Source organism: Cricetulus griseus, assembly GCF_003668045.3.
Source record: "Cricetulus griseus strain 17A/GY chromosome 1 unlocalized genomic scaffold, alternate assembly CriGri-PICRH-1.0 chr1_1, whole genome shotgun sequence".
NCBI lineage: Eukaryota > Metazoa > Chordata > Mammalia > Rodentia > Cricetidae > Cricetulus > Cricetulus griseus.
The window spans coordinates 215,280,829-215,304,394 of NW_023276807.1; the positions used below are offsets into that span (position 1 = coordinate 215,280,829).

Sequence of the window (23,566 nt, forward strand, 5' to 3'; positions counted from 1 at the left end):
GAACCCTAAGGGCCTATTATCAGTCCACAGTCTGTTTTCCCTTAGGAAAACAGTTTATCTTAGGCACAATTCTTGGAGCTGTGCCAGGCAGGTGGATGGTGTTGTGCACAACACAGCTGAGATACACAACACAGCTGAGGTTCAGCACTGTCTCCCCGGGCAAGCTTCATAGCATAGAGCCATTGTTCACATCTGCCTCTCAGGGCCCCTGTGGTTTGGTCTCACAGTCTGATTCCGTAAACTGAGCTCTCCAGCTCTGCCCATCTCCACATCTAGATATAGATAGAAACCATCCCTTTCTTTTTAACTGAGTTGTTAGAGAAATGTGGAAAGCTGATGAGAAGTATCTTCTTGAGTTTTCAAAGTCTGCTGGATTAGACTTTCTTCTGTGTGACAGCCACACTTCCCTGCACACTGCCCTTCTTCACTGCTGGTGACTTGGCAGTTTTGCTTGTTAAAAAATAGTAGCTTGTGTAATTTTGATGGGTTTCTTTATATGTTCTCCTGCCTATAAAGTGTGACTTAGTGTTTTTATGGCATTTTGGTAAACTAAAGATAAAAATACTTTGATTGTAAACTTCTAAAATTTTGAATTTTAGCTGAATGCAATGGCTAACAGAGCAGCCGGAAAAGGTTATGAAAATGAAGACAACTATTCTAATATTAGATTTCAGTTTGTTGGAATAGAAAATATTCATGTCATGAGATCCAGCCTTCAGAAATTACTGGAAGGTATGATTATTGCACACCTTTTAGAAAACTCTGTGAGATAGAGATGTAGTGATAGTTACATAGGGCTGTGAATTTTCTGTCTATTACACTCAAAAAGGAAAGATAACATGGGCTTGGTATTGGTGATATACCTAATATAGTAAAAGAATTATGTTTAGCATGTAGTCAGTATAAAAACTCATGGATGGACTAGCCTCTCTAGCCATCCTCCTCTCTTTTCTCCTTTCTTCTCCCCATTCTCCATCTCGTTCCTTCTCCCTGCCCCCACTTCTCTCTCTCACTCAGTTGCTTGCTCATAGCTTTTTGAGAAGGGTTTTATTTAATGCAAGGTATCCTTGAATGAACTCTGTAGCCAAGACTTGCCTTGAAATGTTGACCCTCTTGCTTCAGTGTCTCAGGTGCTGGAATTACAGGTATGTGCAACCACAACCAACTGGATCTTGTATTGTCATCAAGTCTTAGAAATCAGTGACGTTTGTAAACTTATATCTCACTTCAGTTTAGCCACATTTCAGGTGCTCAGTCATCCCGTTTTGTGTGGTGGCTTCTCTATCTGTGCGGCTCTAATGGTTTTATAGATCACTATTTTTAGAGATCACTGAATAGTCAGTACATCCTAGTTATGATGTAATTCAAAAAAATTAAAATATAAACTATTTCAACATTTGCATTACCTGTTTAAAAGGTAATTGAACATTTCTTTTAAGCCTAAATAAGGAAAGACAGAAAAATGTCCTCCAAAGCGTTATTTAGCCTCTAATACCATGATTTATCTACATGTAATTTCTGCAACTCACTTCCCTTTGGTATCCTGAAAGGGTGAGTGGGAACTCTAGCCCCATTCCAATCAAAGAAACCTTCCTCCCTGTTTCATAGTGAATGGCAGCAAGGGGCTTTCCGTCAATGATTTCTACTCTGGTTTGGAGAGCTCAGGATGGCTTCGCCATATAAAGGCTGTTTTGGATGCTGCAATCTTCTTAGCCAAGGTAACTGTCTCTCATTGGTTTGGGGTTGGTTATGTTTGGGAAGGAATGGACTTAGCCTTGGTACAGAGGTCTCTTCTGCTCAAACAACCTTTGCTCTTCTTTGCTGCTTTAATGCAGTCCACTTCAGTTTGAAGTGGTACCTCACATACAGTCCCCATGTACTGAGAAGCAACATTTTTTGTTTGTTTGTTTGCTTCGTTTTTGTGGTTTTAATTACTGTGGCAATGGTGTCATTGCAGGACCAGCTCTCCTTTATAATGTATATCTTCTGGTGTGGGTTTTAGTATGCAACCTTGCTGATTTATGTAAAGGGTATTCTACAGGAATCTGAGTGTGCCATTTTTCTCCCCAGGCAATAGTGGTTGAAAATGCAAGTGTACTGGTCCACTGTTCGGATGGGTGGGATAGGACTTCCCAGGTTTGTTCCCTCGGCTCGCTCTTGTTGGATTCCTACTACAGGACAATGAAAGGATTTATGGTAAGGATTGATTCCATTGGACCCAATAATTTAGCCAAAGACAGCTTTATACTAAGGTCATGCAGCTGGGAGAGTCTGCTAAGCAGTTGACCCTGCAAAGGACAGCTCTGGTTCAAGATCCTTGGGCCCTTGATGTCAGTGCTTCTGCAGCGGAGGGCCTGCAGTTAGACTGATCTCAGTTGAGCCACATTTCTTGGCAAAATACTTCAGGTCTAGAGGTTCACACGCTCTTGTGCACACATGCACATACCCCACTGCCCTAAAGTGTTAATAACAGAATTGTTGATGTTTTCTTCCACATCTTTATCCAACAAAATTAATGTGTAAGCTACAGTAGTGAACTTTAAATCTTGTTGAGGGAATGTTCATTTATAGCACCCTGATGTTAAGTGAAGCACCCTGGTGTCATTTCTGTCTATGGAACCAAATTTCTAGTTGAACAGTTTTCTTCTGGGCAGGATTTCATCTTCTGTTTATTTTCTATTTTGTATTTGATTAGATTATCTTTCAAATTTTACTTGTTAAGCCAGGCATATTGAGCTGAGCCTTCAAGCATAGCATTTGGGACATGAAGACAGGAGAGTCAGGAGTTCAAGGTCATCCTTTACTATGTTATCAGTTTGAGATCAGTCTGAGCTACATGAACCCTGTCTAAAAACAAAACAAAACTTCACATAGAAATACACAGTGAGTACATGACCAGATATTAGAGAGCTGTTAAAGCTTATAATTATTAAACAGTGTCCTGTGACAAGCAAGGGTCAGCAGTGTTCTTTGGCTCCATTATCATATCAAATCAAATGGAAATAACAACAAACCAAATGGAAATAAGAAAACTACATGAAAATAGTGCTAATAAAAAATAACCTCAAGCTTTCTTTTTGAATATAAGTGAGGAATGTTATTTTTAGCTCATTTGCCAGGCATTTGGATGAGCCATATAAGAAATGACCAGGAGCACAGCAGAGCACTTTTAGGAGATATAGGTGATGCGTGAGAGAGTGTGAGAGTAAGCCTCCTGCATAGGAATTTTAGGGTAAGAACCTGAGGAAGATGATGCTGGGACGTGTACTTCCCCTTCTGGGCAATGAGAGCCATTATATAATACAAAAAGAGCAAGTGGTAGCTTGATGAGAGATGTTTCAGTAAAAAGTTATCTTGACATCTTGAAGTCAGAATGGAGTGGGGTGGAGGCTGAGGGTCCAGTATAGAAACTATTAGGTCAATGAAAGAGGGTGGAGTAGAAGGAAGGCAGCAGAGCCTGCACCAGTAGACAAAGGTGATAGGTTCAGGGGACAATGGCAAAGGAGGACCAGTGCAAACTAGTCATGGACTGAATGGGAGTGGAAGATAGGAGCCCTGCCCAAGTTTCCAGGCTGCTGAGTCAGCATCTGGTGGTACCTGCTCTTGTCTGAGCTAAGTAGAGGAGCAGGCTCGAGAGGATACTAAGTTAGGATGGATAGAATGGTAGAGAGCCCAGGATGAAATCCATATTCCCACCCACGGTCCCAGTGTAGAGGTGACAAAGTCATCCATGGTAGAGCTGTAAATGTACAGAAACTTCGTCCTTGAGCAGTTTGCTATGTTAAATGGATTTAAGACAACATTGGAGATGCCAAAAAACATGACCCTCTTGACAAAGAACATGCTTGGTGACCGTGTGATGAGATTATAAGGTGTGTCAGGCACTAAGAAGTTACCTCAGATCTGCCTGGAAACATTAGGGATCTGTTCTCTCACTGGCTGTGGTGGTGCATGTCTTTAGTTCCTGGTCTTTGGAAGCTCAGACAGGAGGATGGAGCATTCAGGCAAACCTGGACTTCATAGTGAGAAGTTGGTTCAAAAAAAGAAAAATCTCTTATTTTGGTGGAGTTAGTAGAGAATCCATGACATGAAGACTCAGCTGTGTAATTCAGTCTGAGTCATGCACGGCAGCATTGGAATTTGAATAAAAGCTGGCACTTTCATTGACTTTGTTTTATTTCCCAGGAGACAGGGTCTTACCATTTTTCTTATGTTTCTGTAAACAAATGTACAAATAAGTCAAATGGTTTAACCCCTCGTCTAAACTCCATTTCAGGACAGGGTTTCCCTGTGAAGCCTGACAGGTCTTGAATTTTCTGTTCTCTTTCCTGAGTCTCTGAGTGCTGGGTTATAGCTGGCTTTTCCTAGCCTTTTTGATGTCATTTTTATATGTATAAAAAATGTAATTCTGCCTTACCAGGTGGGCTCTTAATAAGTACAACAGGAAGAGTTTGACGAAAGGCCACTTTGTATGAATTTTCACTCTTCTGACCCCTCACTCTAGTCTAGGTTCTGGTCAGTTTTTACCTGTAGTGTTTTTGTTTTGTTTTGTTTTGTTTTGTTTTTAATTTCTGTTCTTAGCAGAATTGTCGTGACTTTTTTTTTTTTTAAGTTGAAAATAGTTATATAGTTGGTTTTGCCTTTTTTCTCACCAGGTTTTAATAGAAAAAGATTGGATATCATTTGGGCATAAATTTTCAGAGAGGTGAGTGGCAATTATATCTTTGCAAAATTGTATCACTGTGTTCCTCTTTTGGAACTTGCACAACTCTTTGATGTGAGAACTGGACCTGTGAATTGTATGAAGCTGGACCTAATATCTCTGTTAGTTCTTTCTTTTAGTGCCTGTTAGTTCTCATGGCCATTGAGGTTTTTCTGAGACAGAGACAGCCTTGTAGCAAGGCTGGCTTTGCATTTCTGGTCCTCCTGCAGGGGTTACGGATGTGCACTAAAATGATGGTTACAAATGGGGATGCCTGCATTACATATGTGATGCATGTATGTATTAGTTTTGTGTGTTTAAGTTTACAGTACCTAAGCAGTGAACTTCTTTTGGAGGCATTTTTAAAAGCGTGTGCTTTCTGGGGGGGCTAGGTGTGGCCATTTGGACGGTGACCCAAAGGAAGTCTCACCAGTGTTTACTCAGTTCTTGGAGTGTGTGTGGCATCTGACTGAGCAGTTCCCACAAGCCTTTGAGTTCAACGAAGCGTTTCTTCTTCAGATCCACGAGCATGTTCATTCATGCCAGTTCGGGAACTTCCTTGGGAACTGTCAGAAGGAAAGAGAGGAACTCAAGTAAGTGGATGATGAAAATGGGCCTTTTCCTCCTACACCACCCAGGTCATCCCACCATAAATCATGGCTGCGATATAATCAAATTTTACTTCAGAGTTTATTGTCTATATTTTTGAAGCTAAAGTACCCTACTAATATCTGCTGCCCTCCCAGGTAATTGTAAAAATACATTTTGAGGTATAATAGTATCCAGAAAAGTACTGTAGGATATGTAGCCAGCCCAGTAACTCTTACCACCTACACACACACACACACACACACACACACACACACAGAGAGAGGAGAGAGAGAGAGAGAGAGAGAGAGAGAGAGAGAGAGAGAGCGCCAGTACCCAGAACTAGAACGCTTTGCTATGCCCTTAAAATTTCCCTTGGCGCTTTGTTTTGTTTCTCAGAAAGTGTTGGTCACTAGTTTTATAGCAGTAGAAGACATAAAACTATGGGTTTGTCTTAGGGTAAGATGGTGGTGTGTAGCTCTCCTCCCTGCAGGGCAAACAAGTCTGCTGGCTTTGGCGGCTGTAAGGTGCCCCTGATGGGGACCTCATGCAAGCTCTGAGTGCTGCACTTGACCCCTCCCTCACCTGCTCTTTCGTAACCGACTTGTGTTTGGTTGGGGGTTTGGATTCTGAGTTAGATTTCTATAGTAACAGTGAATCTAGAACATATAGAGAGGCTGACCCTGATTGTAGATGGAAGACAGCTATATGCCCATGTTCCCAGTAGAGCTGACAGCAGAACTGAGGAGACATGGGAAATTCTAAAGGTGTAAAGGGAGTAACAGATGAAGAACAAGGTGACATTAGCTTTGGGCTCTAGTCATGATGGCTTATTATAATTGGCTAGGTGATTTTTCTTGGGGTACAAATCTATTTAGGAAAAACTTCTCAATTGGTACCAAATATCCTCAAACAATGAGAAGAAGAAAATAACAATGGATATTTCTTTTTTTGTTGTTGTTTGTTGTTGTTTTCAAGACAGGGCTTCTCTGTGCCTTTGGAGGCTGTCCTGGAACTACCTCTTATAGACCAGGCTGGTCTCAAACTCACAGAGATCCGCCTGCCTCTGCCTCCCGAGTGCTGGGATTAAAGGCGTGCGCCACCACTGCCCAGGTAACAATGGTTATTTCTTAGTAGTAATTCTTAGAACACATCTGTGGGTCATCTTAGGGCACATGGGACTGGGGCATGCCTGCAGTGTCTGTTAGGCTCACCTGCTAGCTGTGTAGATGCCTTCTCTACAGTCAGCTGTCCATTACCCATGTACTTTAGACAAGCACATAGCTGGCATTTCAAACTCCTCCACCGAAATGTTTCTGTCCTGTGTAACAGCCCTCGTGGCCCAGCATGGGGTTGTGAGCATAAGGCAAAACAGCTGCATCAGTGTCCTGCTGTGAGGCTGGGCAGTCCTGGTGTAGAAGAAGAACCCCTGAGTAGAAAAGGGTCAGAAACAGTGGTTGACCTGTGTTGTGCTCCAAGACACATCACAAGTGAGGACGAAAACACAGGGAAAGTAGAACTCAGACAGGAGCTATTAGTCTACAGCTGGAAGTTAGCAGACTATTGTGTATCACTGGGTAAGACTTTTACGTTGTCCTTATTCTTTAAGGTTGAAGGAGAAGACTTACTCCCTGTGGCCTTTTCTTTTGGATGACAAACAGAAGTACTTAAATCCTCTCTACAGTTCCAAATCTGAGAGCTTGACAGTCTTGGAGCCAAATACGGTTTCTTTCAATTTTAAGTAAGTTAGCACCATTGAAGCATTTATGTGATTTTTCTCAAACAAATTTTGAGAACTTTTAAAATACTATTTATTTTATTTTTATTATTTGCATGAGTGTTTTGCCTGTGTGTGTATATGTGCACTGTGTGTGTGTGTGTGTGTGTGTGTGTGTGTGTGTGTGTGTGTGTGTGTGTGTGTGTGCCTATGGAGGCCAGAAAAGGGCATTGGATTCCTGGGAACTGGAGTTATAGATGGTTATGAACCTTCATGTGTGTGCTGGAAACTGAACCCAGGTCCTCTGGAAAAGCAGACAGTACTCTTAACCATTGAGCCATCTCTCCAGCCCCTAAAATTATTATTTTAATGAAACATTTAATGGGGTGCAGCATGATCATTGTATACATGTATATAATAATGACCAAATGAAGATAGCATTCCCACATTTTTACCTTGTTTTCTTGATTTTAATGAACAGTGTATGTTATGAACAGTGTGATATTTGGAATCCATATAGAGTGTGTGCTAATCAGATCAGAGCAGTTGGTGTTTCTGTGTTCTCATTGTTACTGTATGCGAACTCCTTTCAGTTGTTTATAGAGCTTAGAACAGGTCATGTGCGCTGTTCTCAGTCCTCTGTACTGAGCTATCCCGAGCTCACTATTCCATCTAATGGTGTTTGATAAAAACTTCTTTGTCATAAAGGTTTTGGAGAAACATGTATCACCAGTTTGATCGGACACTCCATCCTCGACAGTCTGTATTGAACATAATTATGAATATGAATGAGCAAAACAAGCAGTTAGAGGAAGACATCAAAGACCTAGAGTCTGTAAGTACTGAGTTGTCTAAGAAAACATACTCCTTTAAGTTACTGCATGGAAGTGCCTTCTATTTTGGGTTTCCTCGATGAAGAGAGTCTGTTGGGCATTTTGTTTCCCTTTGTTGAGAATCAACTTCCAGATTGTACTCTCTTTTCTCTTGGCCTGTTTGCTTTTTTTCTTTTTGATTTGTCAGGGTTCCTTATATACTAGGTACTAATTCTCTGCTAGGTGTTACCTGAAAGTTTCTGGCCTGGTAGGTACTGCCACCCTTCCCAGCCCCAAAGAAGCACACGGACACTATATTAGTTATAATAGTGTTGGCCACTGGCTAGGGCTTCTTATTGGCTAGCTCTGTCTTAATTATTAACCCATTTCTATCAATCTGTGTATTGCCATGAAGCTATGGCTTTACCTAATAGTGCCCAGCATGGTGTTACTGCTCTAGCAGCATTGTGACTCTGGCCGGTTCCTGCTTCCCTTTCCCAGAATGCTCCTCATCTCCTAGTTCTGCCTATCTTGCTGTCCTATTGGCCACAGTGTTTCATTCATCAACCAATAAGGAAAACATATGCACAGAAGACGTCCCCATCATCTCTTTTCTGTCTAAATAAAAAGAAAAGTTTTTAACTTTAACATAGTCAAATTGTATATAATAAAACAGTTATTAAGCAAGAACTAATAATTACAATATTTAGTCCATTAACATTTAGCAAGATTTAAAGAAAATATTCTATTATCTATCCTATCTTTGTGAGTCTAAAGTTTTATATGTAACTTATCTTTTATCATAACTAAGGAAAACCATAACCATAACTATCTGTCTTCAACTCCATCAAAGACCACAGAAGAATAGTATAGAGACAGAGACATCTCGCTACCTGGACAGTCATCCATAGTTCTTCTGTAAAGTGGGGCATCCATCTTCAGCCTACAGGCCTACTGTGTCTGGAGAATTCTCAGTGAAGCAGGAAATTTTAAACTGTCCAACTGTATTGGCAGTTTGGCAGTCATTTTTCTCGGTGTCCTGCAGAATGTCCAGCAGACTCTTCCATGAAGCAGGAACCCTACAGGACTGTTTTGTAAGTGCAGCAGTCATTTTCCAGTGGGTCCTACATGTCCAGTTTATACAGCATACAGTCAAACAATCTGGGCAAGAGCAGTTTCTTACCCAAATGGCTAGTTTTGCCATGTCAAAAGCAAACTCCATAATGGGTTTCTTTGATGCCTATCTTCCTCTGAAGTAATTGGTGGTGTTGCCAGGAGCAGTTGTGTCTCACTGCCATGAAAAACCCTAAACCATTTTAAATGTCACATTCTGTAGGTCTTTGAAAGGTTTGAAGAATGCCTATCCAATTGAAGTCTATCTATATATCTAGAAAATCTAACTAACCTAAGTTTTATATATATATATATATATATATATATATATATATATATTCTTGAACTTAATTATACATTACATTTTTAAATGAGCTATATAATCACAATACCTAAACAAGAGGAGAAATATATATTTCACAAAATTGACCTTAAATTTGTATCAATAAATGAAAATCCATTCCAATACAAAGTATTCATTTCTATATCATAATACCCCTTTTTCCTTTAAAAAGAGATTGGTTGTGATCACTAATCATTTATAACCAATACCATTTAAATGAAGACAAACATTTATAAACAGTATTTGGGAATGTGGGCATTGTTCTCTCCAAATTGCTTCCTGCTGTTTGGGGGCACTGAAATTACTGTGGAGATCCTTAGAAAACACAGAAACCTGGCTAAGCCTTTGTTGTAGTAGTGTGCAAAGCTGCATTGTCTCAGCTGTTTTAGTGTTGTATCACCTGGGCCACTGCTTCAGGGGGGTCTTGCTTCATCAAACCACATTAGTCTGAAAGGAATCCACAGCTTTTCATTTTCTGTGAAAAAAAAAAAAAAGAAACTCTTTTCCCAAGTAACATGTCCTTATACTTAAATTTAGAAGTCAAAGCATTTTCAAAATATATAAGTTGGATTAATCCAGCACCATTTATAATCAAATATCTTTTAGAAGTTGTTGCTCCTTCCTCAGCAATCAAAAAATTCAAAGATAACCCAAAAACATACAGTATTCAGACTCTCTATGTATTTCCATCTTTATGAGGCTTATTTATTTATTATTATAACTCTATTTATTTTATTTTTTTCACTTTGGGGGGCAGGGTTTTTCTGTGTAACTATGGCTGCCCTTGAACTCACTCTGTACACCTGGCTGGCCTTAAAATCACAGAGATCTGCTTGTCTCTGCCTCCTGAGTGCTGGGATTAAAGGCGTGTGCAACCACCTCACAGTTTCTTTCTTTCTTTCTTTCTTTCTTTCTTTCTTTCTTTCTTTCTTTCTTTCTTCCTCCCTTCCTCCCTCCCTCTCTCTCTCTGTCTCTTTCTCTCTTTCTTTTAACTACTTTGTCCTGTTTCTTTTTCTCTCATAAGCCTACATATATTTTTAAACACATTGTATTTCTTTAGGGTTTTTCCTTTTGAATCTGTCTTTACTGTATATCTTTATCTTTTTCTGGCCAGGAGTCTTTTATCTGCTAAACACCATTGCTAAAATTAAAGCAGATGTTTTAGCTGCTGGCTTCCCAATATGGCGGGCATAAGTTTACCACCAGCACTGGGAGCTGTGCTCACTGCCTTGACTCTTAAATCTTGATGAGTAAAAGCTAAATCTGCTATGCTGCATGCTGATCATTTCTGCTGCCAGTTTCTTGTACATACAATTTTTGTTTGGTAGTGGAGCCTCTTAAAAAAGCCCTGCTGTGTGTCCCATCCCCCTTCCAAACCCCCCACCCCCATTTATGCTGAGTCAGGAAACCTCCCTTAAAGGAGCCTCATGAGTCTCTGCTTGTCTCTAGCAAAACAGAGACCACCCGAGAAAATGCTACCAAGAAGCCGTGCTTGTCTCCATTCTTTTGTTTCTAAAATCCCTTTTTAAGCTTTTGTCAGGTTTACATGGAAATTCATGCCACACATTGCTGGCACCATTTTGTTATGAGCATTCTTTCCCACCAGCCTGGACCCACAACCGCGTCAGCCCCAAATGAACACTCAGAGACGTATATTAATTATGCCTAGTATGGTGTTACTCCTCCAGCAGCATCAAGATTCTGGCTGGCTCCTGCCTCCCTTTCTCAGAATGCTTCTCATCTCCTAGTCCCTCCTGTCTTGCTGCCCTATTGGCCACAGTGTTTTATTCATCAATCAATAAGAGAAACATATGTATAGAAGATATCCCCATCAGCTAGGTTTATTGAAAATAGCTTTGTCTGGCCTATTCTCTTTTCCACCTTACTATTGTTATCTTTATGCTCTGTTATATGTGCACATTAAATATCTCTCTACAATAAGATTTTCCTGTAATCATTTCTCTGTCATCATATATAACCAAAAAGGATGAACAAATATATATGTGTTTTGTATTGTGTGGTGTGTGTGTGTGGGGGGGTGTATGGGGGTATATATATGTATGTATGTATGTATGTATGTATGTATGTATGTATGTGTGTTAGACAGTTGTTTTTGTTCAGGGAGACTGTCCTGTCTGCCTCTGAGGCAGATGGTTTTCATGGTCTCTTAGATGAGAAAATGGTGACTGCTTAAGTAAACTGTAGGGTGCATGTTAGTGTTCAGACGAGGAAAGGCAAGACATAGGCAGCATGAGACAGACAGCTGTCTGGAGACAGTTGATTTGGGAGAGCATGATGCTCTGCCAAAGGGCACTTGAAATCTTAGGTTTAAAAAAAAAGAAAAAATACAAGATTGTGTGACCTTCTAAAGGTCACGTGGTGACCCTTAGTGAGCGACACCCTGTGAGGATCTCGTCATGGTCAGCAGGACCTTCAGCTGAATGAGGTGTGATCATTGTGTTATAGTGACTTCAGGCTGAGCATGTTCTCTACATCCCTTCCTTATAAAATGATTGCTTGTTAAACTCTTAATTAATAGGTGCACGTCTGGCATGTGAAAACCAAGAGATCTTTCCAGTCAAATCTGGTTGACTTGATTGACAAATGTAAAGACTTAATGAAGCATTTTCCTTGATAAATTTTAAGCTATTGGGATTTTTCATTACCGAGTTTATAACTGTGTATCATGTACAAGGGGAACACTTTTTAAAGCAGGTTTTCTTCACTTAGCATAGTTGATCACGTATTATCTATAGTTACTAATGCTTTTTCAATGTTCTGTTTTAGAAAATTACACAATGCAAAAATGGCCTCCTAACGAAGGACTTGCTACATGTTCACCCTGAATCACCTGCCCTCAAAACCTCCTTGTCTCTGAAAGAGCAGAGTCTGCTTCCAGTGAATGACACACTTCGGGCTATAGAGGGCAGCAACCCACCAGATAATCGGTACTGTGACTACCCGGAGGAGTTTTCTAAGTCCGAGCCTACTGTGGTCAGCTTGGAGTATGGTGTGGCAAGAATGACTTGTTAGATTCCTTCAAGTATGTCTCCTGGACTGACTGTAGTGTAAGAAATATGTAGTCGTGAGGATGATCTGTTCATGTGGGCAGGGGGATTTGTTCAGTGACTTTGGGGCTCAACAGCAGGTGAACAGTTGAGAAAAGGATCATAACTGCTCTTGAGAGGAATATGTCAGCTAAGTGCTGTTTGTAGCAAGAGTGATACTCATCTCTGTAGGAAGTGAGTGGTATTGGGTGCACTTACCCAGTACACCAGTGAGGTGACAGTCTGTTGATTCAGATGTTAGTTACAGCCAGGCTCAAATTGCTTTCCTTAAGTATAATTTAACTCGTGAGAAGACAGACCTGGTGATTCGAACCCTTAATGATTGACGTGGCATGTGCTTTTAGGTCTGCAGATGTGTGACTGTTTGTGTATTTTGCCATTTAGTGACGTTTTAACATTGAAGTGCCATGAGAAGTACTTCTGAGATGGCCTTAAAGTAAATTCTCAGTTTATTCTTTAGGTTTTACAGCCAAGGACAAGATGTCTGATTGCTCCTTTATTCAGCCTTATTTCATGAAAAGAACTGCACTCTCATTACTTGAGGGCTGTACGCTGCAGTGCTTCTGCATAGAAAGTTGTAGACTCCAGTAAATCGTAATTGGCCAACCCCAACCATATTCAAAGTTAGCACCTCTGAAGGCTTTGTTCTGGATGTCATTTGTTTCAAGCTGCAGCTGACAGTTCATTATTTACAGCTTAGCAGACTGATTTCTTAGACAAGTATAAGCACATTTGGCATTTACTTTCAGATTACTGCATTCTGTTAACTCATACTTCCTGGTTGGCTTTACTCCTTTGAGAACTGTCCATTTAAAGTGGTGAAGCTCTAAAAAGTTCTGAGTGCTACTACTTATAACTGCCTGATCTAGAACATTTCACTTTAGTGTCCCTGCCTACACACACTGAGAGTGGAGATTTTGCTTGGCTATGTGATTTTTAAAGCAATCATTTTTATGTAGAACATATTTCTTTTCTCTTAAATATAGAAGGGACAGAAAGGGAGCACTGAGGGGAGCCGGTTAATGTCCAACAAAAGCAGCTTGAACTCTGAAAAGAGTTTTGTTTGCCTTGTTACGGTCATTGTTTATTCTGTGCAGTAGGATATCTTTTCAAAAAACATATCTTTTCAAAAAACCACTTTCGATTGACAGTATTACCAGCTGGCTTTTAAACAGATGACATGAGGTACAGTTCAAGGGCACTAAGAAATCTGCATAATTTATCTTATATATCTCCTGATTGCACCTATATCTGTAATACTTCTTATATTAGTCTTGAATATACGTATCTTTTCTTGAAAAAGAAAGAAAGCTTTATTGTATCTGATTTTTGTCTAGTTCTGTTTATTTTTCCAGTTTACTTCCGTAAGACCTTATATAATAAAAACACTGCATTTTAAAAAGTAACAGAAATGTACTATAAAAATATAGTGTATAATTAATGATGTTTAGACATTGGGAAAGGAAACTAATCTCTGTGGCCACAACAGGAAGCTTTTGTGCCTTGGTTCCATCAGGTTGTAGTTTTAGACTCTTCTATGGCAGACTTCTTATAATCATCATTTTGGTTCATTATGCTAATCTTCAACTTCACATGTACATATGTGTTTACATGCTCACACACAGATAACATCCTGGGTAACATAGAGGGCATATGTTGACAAAAGTCTGTGTAAATGTCTTATAAAATTGGAGTTATGTTCATTGTGTTTTGGGATGTATAGCATGTAAATTATTTCATGTATTATTTAAAGGCAATTAAATGTTCATGTTTTACTTTGAATGTTTTTCTTTTGGGAAAAAACAAATGAGGATCTTCGAGGAGAACCTACTACTGTCGCTTTACTAAACTAGCAGAATCCCTAACTGCACGCTAAATACTTAACCTCATACCTACAGATCAGTTTTCCTCTCATCCCTCATTAAAGAAACTTCTCTCTGTAGCAGACAGAGGCCATAACAGAAATCCACAACTGGTCAAAATTCAAAGAACAACTGACCTTGAGGTGCCCAGTACCAATTGACACAGCACAACACAGCCCCAGATGTAAGGCTCAAGGAACATAGCAGAAGTGGGGTGGACAGAAAGAGAGAGTTCTAAGAGCCAGAGGACTGGGAAGTCTGCTTTGAGATTGTGGTACTTGGAAATGACAGAAGCTACACCTATGGTAACATAACAATATGGCTGCCTAAACAAGTCCTGAACAATGACAGAACCAGTTGACATGGCAACATGAATGGGGGAAATCTCACAGGACCCCACCATAGACATAGAACTACTGGAAACTGACGATTGCTGAGAGAGAGAGAATCAGTCTGCCCAAGGGATGAACTCAGGAAATGGTTATCTGATAGCAAGTGGTCAGCCCTGAAATCTTGTACATACAAGCAAGTCTAAACAGAGAAAACAAAAGATAAATGGCATCAAGTTGTGATTTTTTTCCTCACTTAGGCAAAGGGTCTTATACATGACCATATCATAAGTGAAGTTTGTAGCATTTCATTTTCCAAAGGCTGGGGATAAATTCCTCATATGTACAAAAATGCTCCCTGAATAATTAACCTAGGCTAATGGAAGGCTGGTTCAGTAGAGAGTGGTAACAGTTGTTGAAGTCCTTTTGTCAGTGCTGTGTGGTCTGTGCCATTGAGGGCTTGCAGATGGAAGGCTGGATCTGCAAAGTGGATCAAACATTCAAGGTGAACTGACCCAGGCTTGGATGCCAGAGAAGAAATCTTGGGTTAAGAAACAGACATTTTGCTAGCAGTGTTTAGAACCAGTTTTCTGGGTGAGGAACAGTGTTGGGAACTATGAGAAAAAAGATGGCACGATGTCCCTCCTTCCTTCACTCTGTCACTTTTAATCTGATGGGCAAGGATGTGGGACAAGACTCTCTTTTTTATGAAATTTTTTTGCCTTTCAACTTGAGAATTCTGAATTTTTCCAGCTGACAGTTCTGAGTTATCCATGTAACCAACCATTTAGGTATGTTCTGCTGCCTGTGGGCCTCATGACTCCAGGGTAGGTATGGTCTTAGCCCATCACATTTGTAGATGATGGTGTCATAATTCAGGAAAAGGTTAGAACCCCTCCCCAAAGGACTTTTAAGGATATCACTTCCACTTTTATTGGCCAAGTCTTAATTATTGTCTTTACTTTTCCATGTACAAGTCCAAGTGTTAGCACAACTCAGGTATATATGCAACCCTTAAACTTTAGGAAGTTGTCTAGAAGGAAGACAGCCTACAGTCTAGGGTAGTTAAATACTGTACATCGTATACTTGATATCTTAAAACAAGAAACCTGGTGTTCTAATGAACAATATTAGTTCAGCACTTTCTTGGAAAGTGAAATGTCCCCATGCACAGCAACAGTGGTATTCATAGCTGAAAGCAACTTTCAGGAGATAGGTAGACTCTGAAGTCCCCATCTTGATTTCTGATCCCATCCATGGATACATGTTGGGACTCCGGAGAGGTACACATTGAATAGGAATGTATATAAGAATTTAGCAGTGTTAGGGCTGGAAACATGTGTTCAGTTTCCAGCAACATATATTGGGAACTCAAAACAGCTCCAGAGATTCTGACTCGCTCGTCTAGCTTCCCCAGGTACCCACAAAAACATGGCTCTCTCTCTCTCTCTCTCTCTCTCTCTCTCTCTCTCTCTCTCTCTCTCTCTCTCTCTGTCTCCCTCTCTCTCTCATAAATAGAAGTCTTACAAAAGGACAAAGTTGAAAAATCATCATTATAGCCGGGCGTTGGTGGCGCACGCCTTTAATCCCAGCACAAGGGAAGCAGAGGCAGGCGGATCTCTGTGAGTTCAAGGCCAGCCTGGTCTCCAGAGCCAGTGCCAGGATAGGCTCCAAAGCTACACAGAGAAACCCTGTCTTGAAAAACCAAAAAAAAAACAAAAAACAAAAAATCATCTTTACTAAAACTATTAGTCGTTTTTCCTTGTCACTCTGATAAAATACCCGAAGAAGCAACTTGAGAGGGAAGGACTTGCTTCATAGTTTGAGAGAGTGCAGTGAGTTGGGTTGAGGAAGTCACAGCAGAATTTACACCTTGTATCTGTGGCAGGAATGTGAAGTAGCTAATTTATGAGTGACAGTCAAGAGGCAGACATCCTGAGCTGGCGGGAACAGGGCAGACTGTCCTTTAGCCCTACTCCTGTTGTCCGAGGTCTGCCCACTACACCCTGTATTCATAATGTTCTCAACCACAGAGCAAAGCTGCAAAGAGAGTTGACAGTGCTTTTTTTCCTGAGCTCCTTCAAGAACAAGATACTGATTGGATGCATTTGAGATAGAAGCAAGAAAAGCAGAGTGCATTTGAGGCCAGCCTGAGCTACATAAGACCATGTCTCAGGGGGAAAAAAAGTGGGGGGATGGGTCTAGAATAACATGTTGAACTTGGTTTCCACATTTTTTTTTAGTGTCTTCAATCAGGGCCAGTTTCTGGGGATGTAGTTCAGTGGGAAGAATGCTTTTCTTTTTGTATATCCTACTACAGAGATGCTTGCATAGTCTTGTTCTTGCTGTTCTGCACAATAGTAAAGACATGGAGTTAGCATATCAACAGATCAGAATGAATGGAACTGGAAAATATATTAAGTAAGGTAGTTTGGACTCAGTACAACAACTCCACTTGTTCTCTCTCCTAACTGGAACCTGCTTTTATATGTGCATATTTCTGTAGGAGTGTGTGTGTGTGTGTGTGTGTGTGTGTGTGTGTGTGTGTGTGTGTGTGTGTGTGCCTCAGGAAAGTAGAAAGGGGCTGTGAGAAGTGTGTGTGGGGGAGATTAATGTGGGGATGGTGGTAGAATAATGTGAGATGAAAGGGGATTACTGGAGATGGAAAAGCTGGGGTGGGAAGTGGAGGTTAGGTTGAATCAAACTAGTGATGTATGATTCTTGATAAACTAATCAAAATATAAAGTAGGAAACACACAAGAAAAACTGGATATGGTACTGTACCTTTGTCAGTGGATAAAGCTGCTCCCAGAAGCCATAGTTAGTCAATAAAAACACCAGTGCCAAGGGTGGGATGCCTCCCTGGGAGTTGGTCAGAGTGGCTCCCAAGGCACCCAAAACGATACATGTAGTCGGTTGGAAGAACTAGCAGTAAAACCTTGTTGCTGAAGACAACCATATGCCTTGGTTGCAGGACAGGAAAGTCAAGCTGGAACTGGGCTGGAAACCTCTTCCCTGCTGGCTAGCCCCTCTCACTCCCTGCAGTGCTGGCCCAGAGGTTTCAAGTGATTTGACATAGACAAAAGTACCCTTTCGATACCGCTGAGGTCTACATGCTTTGGTGCCTTTTGCCACATAGCAAGTGGGAGCATTGCTGAGCTTTGTGGCCTCTGAAAAAATGGTGCTGAAATCGAGGACTAAAGCTACTGGAGCCAGGACTTTGCCTTCGGTTTCAGTAAGGCATTTGAAGACAGTGATCAGACTTAAATGTTTAGACCCAGGCATGAGCACAGGAAAGTCAATTAATGGGGCCAGGGCTGCCAAAGTGGATCAGTACAGGCTGGGGGAGATGGTTCTGGGTTCAGGTGTGTGGTGTTGGCAACATCCAAGAGGCACTGAGGAGGGGCTATTTTATGGCACTTGGAATATGGAACTGGTATTAGGGGAAGAGACCTCAGTTAGAGAAGGGATCTGGAACCCACCTGTTTGTGGTCAGGAATTAAGCTATGGAAGTGTGTACAATTTTCCAGGACATCTTAGAATAAGATAGGTGATCTGAGTATACGAGTATACATCCCTGATCGGCAGATCAGGAGCTGGGGATGGGGAGAACACTGGAAAATCAGAGAGAAACTCAGCTACACAGAAATTACAAACAATTTCAAATGCCACCTAGTGGTCATTTCATTTCAAGACTAGGATAGTAGTCTCAATCGCATTACTTTGGCAAGATACCTGACAAAAGCAACTTGGGAAGGGAAGGAAGGGAAGAGGAGGGGAGGGAAGGAAAGGGAAGGGGGAAGGAAGGCAAGGAGGGAAGGAAGGAGGGAGGGAGGGGGGAAGGAAAGAAGGAAGGAAGGAACTCACAGAGATCCATCTGCCTCTGCCTCCTGGGTGCTAGGATTAAAGGCTTGCACCACCACCAACTGGTTTATTCTTTTAATTCTTCACTAGCCTGGAATTTTTCACTTCATTAGAACTGCTCTTTTAATACTCTCTTCCCTCCCTCATAGATGCAGGCAAGTACTTAATTCATATATCTTAGTGCCTTATATAATTGGAAATGAATTGGAACTTTACAATGTGAATGTTGACCACAGACACAAGGAGATTGGATAATGGGGATATCCTAACATTGCTACAGGCCCCTGTGCTGGCTGACTTAGGAGCCGGCCCTTAGCAAGCCTGTGCGATCTGCAGCAGCCAGCAGGGCCTCAATCTAGGAGTCAGGCCAAGTGGTGCTTTGCCAAATGAGTCTAAAAATGTGCAGCGTTAATAAATGTTCCATGTCCCTCCTTCCTATGCAGCTGCTAGAGAAGAGGTTTCCTCTTTGCGAAGAGCTTGTGTTTGGCCGTTTTTTCAATTTTTCCCATTGAATGTTTTGACCCAAATTTTTTACTCTGCCATTTTCTCCACTTACCCTTTCCCAGGGCCTCTTGTATCAAAGCCTCTCATTTAGCATTCCAGTTTGAGTTCCTGGGGTTTTGATTGGAGCTAATAAAATTTATAGCAGTTGCCCTTCCAGAACTGTATTTTAATGGGTAAAATATAAAAGGAAAAGATAAAGCTGCTTCCACTGGTGGAACAGGGCAAATGGAGAGGAACCGAAGCCTTGGCTATTTAAAGCCACCTCTTTGTGCATTTAATGCCTTTACTGCACACTGGTTTCTGACGAGTGTTATTTGAACACACCTCTGTATCCTCCTCACTGTTAAGTGGCACGTGCATTGAACATGCAACGAAGCACCTGAACTCATGTCATGTCATTCTTAAAGAAGATTTAGTGAATGACCTATACGTCAGATATTGTATCAGGCACTAAACATACAAAAATAAATAGAACATTGTAATCTCAGTCCTGCGGTCTCATGAGATAGCATATAACACAATGAAGCCACACATGGGATCTGTCTGTCATGTTTACCTGTGATGACTTTCATAGAGACATAGAGTGCTCATAGGAGGGAGTACTCCCTACTGGCCGGGGGAGGACATGTGACAGGAGTCAGGGTGATTGTAGGGGTAGAGCTGCAGTTGGCCTAGATAGATAGGAATTCACTCATTGGAGAGGAAGAAAAAAATTGTTTTCTCTTCAAAATATCTTTAATTCTCAAAAGAGTCCTACAAGAATGGAAAACTCTAAATAGGATAGTGACCTCAAGAGTGGCAAAGGAGTTGGGGTGCAGACAGTGCTCTGAGGTTGTACAGGGAGGGACTGTGGTGCTGGCCACCCTAGTGGCAGTGCTGGCCTTGTCCAGGGCTCTGTCCCCTGAGACACAGGCCAGGTGGTGGCACACAGCCTTTAACCCCGACACTCAGGAGGTAGAGACAGACAGATCTCTGTGACTTTGAGGCCAGCCTGATCTACACTGTGAGTTCCAGGACAGGCTCCAAAGCTACAGAGAAACTCTGTAATATTAGTCATTGTGGACCACCAGCACGGTCAGGTCTGTACACCTCTGTCTTCCTTCGCTGGGTCTGTCCCCAAACTGTGCCTTGAACTCCTTAAGTGTCTGGTCCAGCTCATCCTGGGTGACCAGGTAACCATGGTCGAAACATAACTGCATGATAGTCTTTCAGATCTTCCACAGCCAGTCAGTCTCCTCTTCATCATCCTTGTTGCCTGAGGAAGAACATTTAAGAGGGGAGGTGGACAAGCACAAAGGAATGAGATAGAACATGCCATTCCAGTGTACTTCAGGTGCTCTGACAGCTGGGACCATCACACTGATGGGGTGGGAGGGGGTGATGGGATCAGGCTCATGGGGGTGGCCATATTCTGTGGTCTTCCCTCTGCAGGGTGTGGGTGCTGGGTTCTAAGTGTCATTGAGCTGAAGGAGTTTAAATAGTGTGTGCACATGTTACACGAGGAGCTTTATGCTTTCGGAAGACATTTTGGACAGAAGTGAATTGGATTGTCAGGTACCACCAGCCTCTTCTGTTTCGTACCCTTTCCTACATGCTGTGGAACAATCTTTGTACACTGTAAATATATGTTGCTCTCATTGTTAATAAAAAGCTGATTGGCCAGTAGCTGGGCAGGAAGAGATTGGACTAGACAGCCTGACACAGAGAGAATGCTGGGAAGAGGAGGGGCAGAGTTGAGTCTCCAGCAGACACAGGGAGAAGCAAAATGAGCATGTCATACTGAGAAAAGTTACCAAGCCACATAGCAGAATGTAGATAAAAAATATGGGTTAGTTTAAATATAAGAGTTAGCTAGAGATGGCTCAGTGGTTAAGAGCACTGACTGCTCTTCCAGAGGACCTGGGTTCAATTCCCACCACCCACATGGCAGCTCACAACTGTCTGTAACTCCAGTTCTAGGGGACTTGACACCGTCATACAAACATACATGAAGGCAAAACACCAATGCTTGTAAAATAAAGATAAACTTTTTTGTTGTTGTTTTTGGTTTTTCGAGACAGGGTTTCTCTGTGTAGCTTTGGAGCCTATCCTGGCACTCACTCTGGAGACCAGGCTGGCCTCGAACTCACAGAGATCCGCCTGCCTCTGCCTCCCGAGTGCTGGGATTAAAGGCGCGCGCCACCACTGCCCGGCAAGATAAACTATTTTTTAAAAAAGTTAGCTAGTAACAAGCCAGAGTTATTTTCCTAGCATTTATAATTAATATTAAGACTCTGGATAGTTATTTGAGAATGGCTGCGGGCACAGGAAAACTCTACCCACACCACACCCCTCTCACTTCTCCAGCAGTGGGCACTTCTGCAACTTGGGCACACCCATGCTGAAGCTTTATTCAAAGGCTTCTCCACCCTAGGTGTTTGTCTTAGTGTTTCTATTTCCATGAAGCTTGCCTGGAGAGCAGAGGGCAGAGCTGGTCACTAGTTAACCACAGAATCTGGGCAGTGGTGGCTCACACCTTTCATCCCAGCTCTCAGGAGATGGAGACAGGAAGTGATAAAGTTGGCTGGAGACAGGCTCTCAGTCTTTTTGGATGCAGGAAGCAGACAGGTAGGAAGCAAATGGCTGCTGCTTTCAGTTCTCTGATCTCCCAGGTTTTACCCCAATTTTACCTGGGTTTTATTGATTAAGATTAATTAGATTAATGCTTCAAACATGTGTTCCACTAGAACAGGCATGTGCTCATGTGTGGTGTTGCCCAGCAGCCTCGGATGAGGTGGACTCAGCGAGGGCCTGTGTCCCAGGAAGTTAAGACGAGAGAAGATTTGGAAAGCACAGCAACCATGGAAATGAGAAGGAAGGTGGACATTTAAAGGCGCTGTGACCTCAGTAACTTAACCATGGTGACTTGTCATTTGAGGAAAAATCAGGTTCTGAACTGTAGGCTAGTTTTGTGTGAATCTGTAGCTAAGCCATGCTTAGCTTCTTCTGTCCACTTCATTTCCTCATGAAAGCTGTGTGTTCCACCTTTGGGTTTGAATTCATATGGGCTCTGGTGAAACAAAAGCCACAAATAATTGGTTCTCATCTGTTTGATTTATTGTACATACCTTTGGGCATGTGGGCATGCATGTGTATGAGCATGTGTGCGTGCAAGTGTGTGCTCGTGTGTGTGTGTGTGTGTGTGTGTGTGTGTGTGTGTGTGTGTGTGTGTGTGTTAGGTTGGAGCCAGAGAGCCCCAGAGAGCCCCAGTCTCCACCTCCCCAAGCTGAGGTTACAAGCATGCTTCACCATTGGCAATGAAGCTAGAACCTGGGTCCTTACTGTATAGTTAGACTCAATCTATTCTGTAGATTTCAGTTCATAGGTTTGATTTCTAATTTATCTCATTTCCATAATTACATGTTTTATAATTTAACTGAATTTACATTGCAATTATATTTTTGACTGGATGTTGGTAGAGTCAATTTATAAATAAATAATTGCTTGCCATGGAGACTTCACATCATGGGGAACCCAGGGAGAACCTCTTTCCTCTTTTTTTTTTTTTCTGTAGCTCTTGAGGCAAGTTCTTGCCCTGTAGTAGCTCAGACTGGCCTCAACTCATGGTCTTCCTGCTTCATCCTCCTTGTTTGGAATTACAGGTGTACAGCATCACACTTTTATCTTTCTTCTGCTATGTCTTTAATAGTGAAGCAGTAACAAACTCTACACTAAAGGCCAGGGCCATGCAGGCTAGTGGGGGAGTTGCTTAATGCTTTAGTTTGAACAGAAAAAGTCTGCTTTTAGTCATTTCAAGTATTTATAAACTTCTTCTAACTCACACAGTGGAATAAGAGGGCATTTAGGCGACTGGAGAGATGGATTGGTGCTTAAGAGCACTGGCTTCTCTTCCAGAGGATCCCATTTCAATTCCCAGCACACACTTGGTAGCTCACAGCTATCTAGAACTCCAGTCCTGGGGGGAATCTGATGCCCTCTTCTGGCTTCTCAAGGAACTTCACACACATGGACATGCATGCAGGCAAAACACCCCTGCTCATAAAAATATAAAGTTTTTAAAAAATTAAAAATAGAGATAAGCATTTAGACAGCAGAAAGCAGTAGAGGTTCCTGATGAGGTCACTAAAGATGTGGGTTCACTGGGAGGCAGGAGACAGGTTTTATCCAGTAAAAACAAAGGTGGTGTATGTGGGATAGCCTTCACTAGTTCTTTGGGAATTATGGGGATATATGGGAGGTTATCTCCATCTCTATAATCTGTATCTATATGTCCACATCAGTGATGCTCAAGCAATTTGAAATCAAATTAAGCTAAATTATCTTCACAAAAGATGAAACTACACAGAAGCCTCAGGCATGCAAGGCACAGTTCCCTGTTAGGTCACCAAGGCTCAGCCTCATCACCTGCTCAGCATGTGTGCCCAAGATAGACAATCCAAAGGTTCTGTGGATCTCTCAGCTACCATGAGACTCGACGGCCTAGTGCTGGTGTCATAATACCATGTAGTTTGTTTACCTCTTATTACAGCATTCTCCAAAGCAAATCCACACATGTGTGATAAGGATTTTATTGCTACAAAAATTTTCAAATGTCAGGAATGTTCGAAAATATGGAGAAATCTCAAAAGGCTCTGAGCTTGGTATCTGACAAGCCTCTCAGTGTC

General features: G+C 41.7%; 1 protein-coding gene across 3 annotated transcripts in view; it reads left to right on the forward strand.

Annotated features, from left to right (window-relative positions):
- The window catches only part of Mtmr6 (myotubularin related protein 6), a 42,114-nt gene extending 27,995 nt beyond the window's left edge, over positions 1-14,119 (forward strand). For 2 of the 3 annotated variants that reach the window (XM_027390412.2, XM_027390414.2), the window contains 8 exons: positions 600-732; positions 1,609-1,718; positions 2,071-2,196; positions 4,656-4,705; positions 5,095-5,295; positions 6,900-7,031; positions 7,716-7,842; positions 12,063-14,119. In XM_027390412.2, the coding sequence (XP_027246213.1) occupies positions 600-732; positions 1,609-1,718; positions 2,071-2,196; positions 4,656-4,705; positions 5,095-5,295; positions 6,900-7,031; positions 7,716-7,842; positions 12,063-12,308 (1,125 nt within the window). In that variant the 3' untranslated portion in view covers positions 12,309-14,119. The remainder of the gene's footprint in view (positions 1-599; positions 733-1,608; positions 1,719-2,070; positions 2,197-4,655; positions 4,706-5,094; positions 5,296-6,899; positions 7,032-7,715; positions 7,843-12,062) is intronic. The other variant, XM_027390413.2, reaches the window with a different exon arrangement.
- Positions 14,120-23,566: the final 9,447 nt, after the last annotated feature.